Source organism: Papaver somniferum, chromosome 4, assembly GCF_003573695.1.
Source record: "Papaver somniferum cultivar HN1 chromosome 4, ASM357369v1, whole genome shotgun sequence".
NCBI lineage: Eukaryota > Viridiplantae > Streptophyta > Magnoliopsida > Ranunculales > Papaveraceae > Papaver > Papaver somniferum.
This window is the reverse complement of record NC_039361.1, coordinates 154,319,129-154,324,147: the sequence shown is the minus strand read 5'-3', so window position 1 is coordinate 154,324,147 and position 5,019 is coordinate 154,319,129. Positions and strand designations below refer to the sequence as shown.

At 39.1% G+C, this 5,019-nt stretch overlaps 2 protein-coding genes across 2 annotated transcripts; both read right to left on the bottom strand.

Annotated features, from left to right (window-relative positions):
- Positions 1–981: 981 nt before the first annotated feature.
- LOC113273320 (putative nuclease HARBI1) lies at positions 982–2,151 on the bottom strand. The gene has a single exon (XM_026523061.1). It carries the CDS (start codon positions 2,149–2,151, stop codon positions 982–984), a length of 1,170 nt encoding a protein of 389 aa, XP_026378846.1.
- A 439-nt stretch (positions 2,152–2,590) lies between these two features.
- LOC113273319 lies at positions 2,591–4,513 on the bottom strand. The gene is made up of 4 exons (XM_026523059.1): positions 3,944–4,513; positions 3,606–3,863; positions 3,174–3,503; positions 2,591–3,101 (listed from the first exon to the last, which is right to left on the bottom strand). The coding sequence occupies exons 1-4, from the start codon at positions 4,436–4,438 to the stop codon at positions 2,760–2,762; spliced, it is 1,425 nt and encodes a 474-aa protein (XP_026378844.1). The 5' UTR covers positions 4,439–4,513; the 3' UTR covers positions 2,591–2,759.
- Positions 4,514–5,019: the final 506 nt, after the last annotated feature.

Sequence of the window (5,019 nt, the reverse complement as noted above, 5' to 3'; positions counted from 1 at the left end):
AGTCGATTTCAGGGAATCAGTAGACAGGTTTCACTTTATTCTGCAAAAGTGTTGGAAGTTGATGGTGAATATCATAGCGGATGGAATGAAGTCTCGAGGGTAAGTAATCGTCAATTTTTGCACCCTTAATAATTATATACATGTAATTGGAACTGATGAGTATTGAAAATAATAACAGGTTGAAGAGATAAGAAAGCGATTCAAAGAAAGTAATGGTAACAAAAAATTTAAGCACGAAGAGTGCTACGAAATTCTAAAAGATAGTATCAAATATTCAGGACGGTCGACGTTTGTGTTTGATTCAGGCCAAGAAATGGAAGATTCTCAGAGTGGTGAGGAAAACGCTGATATTGAGGAAACAATTCCAGGCGAGTCCAGTGATGATCTAGATATTGGAGATATAGAGAACACACGTAAGCGTCAGTTAGGGAAGAAAGCATCGAAACAACTAAAGAAAACAGGGAGAGCAAAATCCAATGCCCAGGAGGAAATGCTAGAGGATATAATTAAGGAGCAGCAAAGTTTCAATGAACATTACAAAGCACAATCACTAATGAAGATGGGACAGAGACAAGCTGAGTTTGAAGCAATACAAGCTAAGTCTGCGGCAAAGTTTGCGGCGATACAAGCTAAGTCTGCGGCAAAGTTTGCGGCGAAACAAGCTAGGCAAGAAAAACTCGATTTAAAGAAAGAAGCGGACGATGACTTGGCCATAATGTTGAAGGATGTCTCTACATTGGACACTGTAACAAGAGAGTACTTCGAACTTCGAAAGATGGAAATACTACAACGCAAAAGAAACCAATCTTAAAGCATGACCGAATTAGTTGAACCTTAATATTTATCATTAATAAAAAAATTAGTGAGTTTTAGTCAATTTTAGTGAATTTTAATTTTTATATGATAAATAGTACATTAGTAAGCAACGTTACAACATATTTTCCGATGAAGAAATACGATACAACATATTTCCATCCCAACTTAATAATTATCTCCAAAATTTGACCATATGTGTTCTATTAAATCTTGACGCAAGCGAAAATGTGTTTCTTTATTGTGTATAGCATGACGCCGATGTGCAGCTCTCATTCTGGAAAGTTCCTCAGTACCTACCCTCGATATATTCACCGGTGCCGACCTGCTACGTGAGTCATATTCATGTGGCCAATCACCGGGAAGACGCTCATCCTCCACTATCATATTATGTAAAATAATAACCGTTTTCATTATATAGGCAAGCACATCCGGGTTCCACATTCGTGCAGGTTGTTTGACAATGGCAAATTGTTGTTGCAGTACACCAAATCCACGCTCTACATCTTTCCGTGCTCCCTCTTGCATCGATGAAAATTTATATTTTTTCGGTGTATCTGGTTGTTTAATGGCCATCACAATAGTAGCAATCTGTGGATAAATGCCATCACCGAGATAATATCCCATATCATATGCATGCCCGTTTACTTCAAAGTTCACCGGTGGTGTTTTCCCGTTGATAAGTTTTCGAAAAATATAAGAACGATTCATTACATTAATATCATTGCAGGAGCCGGGCATACCAAAAAACGCATGCCAAAACCAGAGATCATGTGACACCACTGCCTCTAGCACAATACTTTCACTCCCTTTATACGCGGTGTATACTCCTGATTCTGCTGACGGACATCTATCCCATTTCCAATGCATACAATCCACGCTCCCCAGCATCCCAGTAAATCCCCTGTCTTTGTTTTCTTTCAGCAACAGTTCAACATCACCCGCAGTTGGTGAGCGTAAATATTCTTTCCCATATAATACCACAATCGTCTTGCAAAACCGACGGGTTGCTTCTAAAACGGTGGTTTCTCCAATGCGTAAATACTCATCTATTGCATCTGCTGCACATCCATAAGCTAACATTCGGATTGCTGCAGTTACTTTCTGATGAGGGGATAATCCAAGAATGCCACAAGCATCTCTTTTTTGAGCAAAATAAGGATTTCTAGACACCACATCTGCCAATATTCGGTTGAACAATTCTCGCCGCATTCTGAATCTCCTACGAAATATGTTAGCTGGGTAGGTGGGGTTGTCAGAAAAGTAGTCATTCCAGAGAAGTATATCTCCGGCTTCACGATTTCTTGGTATTTTTATACGAGTATGAGACCATGTCATACTTGTAATGGCAGTTCCCAAACTAACTACTAGATTATTTCGGCTCAATGCAACCGCATCTTCATCTGATGAGTAAAAGCTGTTATCAGAGATCGCAGAAGAAGAAGTAGAAGAAAATTCGGAGTCCGAAGAAGAAGAAGATTCAGCGTTATTGTCACAGTATTCCATTGGAATGTATAGTTTGAGAAGTGATTGGGAGAGTTCGAAGAAGAAGAATATTTGCAGTGTTGGTTTGTATTCACCGAGATATGTAGTATTGGTTTTATAGACACATGATAGACACTTATGGCATTGCAGATTGAAAATGCGAGTGAAAAGAATTGACATTGCAAAGACTAAGACTATAGCTAAAAAGAAGCGACACTGACCGATTGAAAATGAAGGCTTAAAAAGAAATAACACTAATTAAACTACAAGTACCGAAACGGAGGCTGAAAAGAAATCAACATGTCAGAATGAAAATGGAGTCTGAAAATGGAGGCTAAAAAGTAACCCTATATAGAGATAACATACGCACTTTGTAGGAGTATCCAAAGTGGAGGCTAAAAAGTACATATCCAAAGTGGAGGCTAAAAAGTACATATCCAAAGTGGAGGCTAAAAAGTTACTTATTCATCAGTAGGAGTATGCGATGGTGTTTGCCGTGGTGGGATAAACGTCATTCTCGGATGGGGGTTAACAGACGACATTGTTGATGCTTGACTCACTGGAGCCCACACCGCTGGTGGGATAGTTTCAGAAAAACTGCCGAATCCAATAGGGGGACGCGGCGTTTGTTGCATACGGAATTGCATCTGATCCTCCAGGTAATTGTTACGAGCTGCAAGGCCTCGTATTACTTCATCTTTTGCCTTTAAACGTATCATCCTGTCTTCCGTTTCATATAATACAAACTCGCGAAACGCACGATTAAAATCGGCATGTTCTTGAACTAGATTATAAGCTTCAGGCTGTCGTTTAAAAAAAATTAATTAAGAAATGAGATTACCATATATTTTAATATAATGACGGGATGTACTTACGTATGATAATTGTTGTGGTGGTGGAATAGGTACATGCTGAGCAGGTCGTTGAATAAGGTGTTTAACACGGTCACCATCAACCCCGTGTAATTCAACTACCCAATCGACTTTGGTCACGAATTGATGGAAGTTAGTTACATGTCGCCAATATCGCAGATACATATTATATGAAACAGCTTTCACAAACATATTTGCATCTACCCATCCAGCTTCTTTCACAAGTTTTGCTTTCTCATGACTGACCTCGCCAATTTTAAATGGTGGATTTCTAGGAATTCCAAAAGTAGGATGATTTTGCCTCCAAGATCGTTCTCCTAGGTACCACATATTCTGTCAAATTACCAGTAATCAGAGAAAATAAGTTCTTCAACTGAGGATAAAATGATAACTTTGAAGTAATAATGTTCATATAAAAACAAAGTACTAACTGACCTTGCCAATCCAAGTAAATATAACCCTTTTGTTTGAAAGCTCCACATCCCTGCGACCAACATCAGAGTCAAGAACACCAATGGCGGATTCCCACGGTCTCCATGTCACGATGTCTGCAGTCAACTGATTAAGCGCATTCCTACAGTGAACAATATCGATAGTCTTTTTCTTCGCTTTCCACCGGGAAGTTCTTGGCCATTTTTCTTCACTAGTTGGGTCGCACGGTCTACATATGCCCAGATATTCATATCCCCAAAACTACTCCATCATAACCAACCAAATAAATCAACTGCCAAAAAATATACATTTAAATGAAATAAAAATAAATAATAATTTACCTCTAATATTTGGAACGGCCCAGATAATGACTTCTGTCCCCTACCAGATGCGTTGAGTGCCACATACAATTTTGCAAAAGCAGGACCACCCCAGTCATACATATCAACTGCATTTAGATCCTCAAAAGCAGCTAACCAAGCCGCATCAATGTAGTTCTTTGCATTGGAAAAGAAAAAATTTCCCAAAACATACATAAAAAAGGCCCTCGCCACTTTTTCTGCTAGTTTGTCATCCAAATTAGCTGCAACCAAGATATCTTCTTTGAAATACGTAGTCAAAAATTTAATTGTGATTGCATCTGAAATCCACTGTGCCGGGGGGCGTTTTTTTCCAGAGATTGGGGGATCTTCATAATCTAAGGGTTCTTCTATTTCTGGAAAAACATGCTCACGGACATAATCAAATTTGTACTTGACTGGGTTATACGGAACATCATCCCCAATTCCAATACTCAATCCTGTCAACACTACCCAATCAAGCGGCGTGAATCCCATTTCACCAAAAGGGAAGTGAAAAGTATGCGTTGTATCCCACCAACGTTCAACAAGATAATCAATCACTGGGTGTGATGCTTCTCCTATTTCCTTATAATAAACAATGACCGAAAAGAGTGAACCACGATGTTGATTATCTTGTTGAACGTTGGTGGGATACAACGCATACTTTTCACTTCCCTTTTGGTGAAATGGGATTCACGCCGCTTGATTGGGTAGTGTTGACAGGATTGAGTATTGGAATTGGGGATGATGTTCCGTATAACCCAGTCAAGTACAAATTTGATTATGTCCGTGAGCATGTTTTTCCAGAAATAGAAGAACCCTTAGATTATGAAGATCCCCCAATCTCTGGAAAAAAACGCCCCCCGGCACAGTGGATTTCAGATGCAATCACAATTAAATTTTTGACTACGTATTTCAAAGAAGATATCTTGGTTGCAGCTAATTTGGATGACAAACTAGCAGAAAAAGTGGCGAGGGCCTTTTTTATGTATGTTTTGGGAAATTTTTTCTTTTCCAATGCAAAGAACTACATTGATGCGGCTTGGTTAGCTGCTTTTGAGGATCTAAATGCAGTT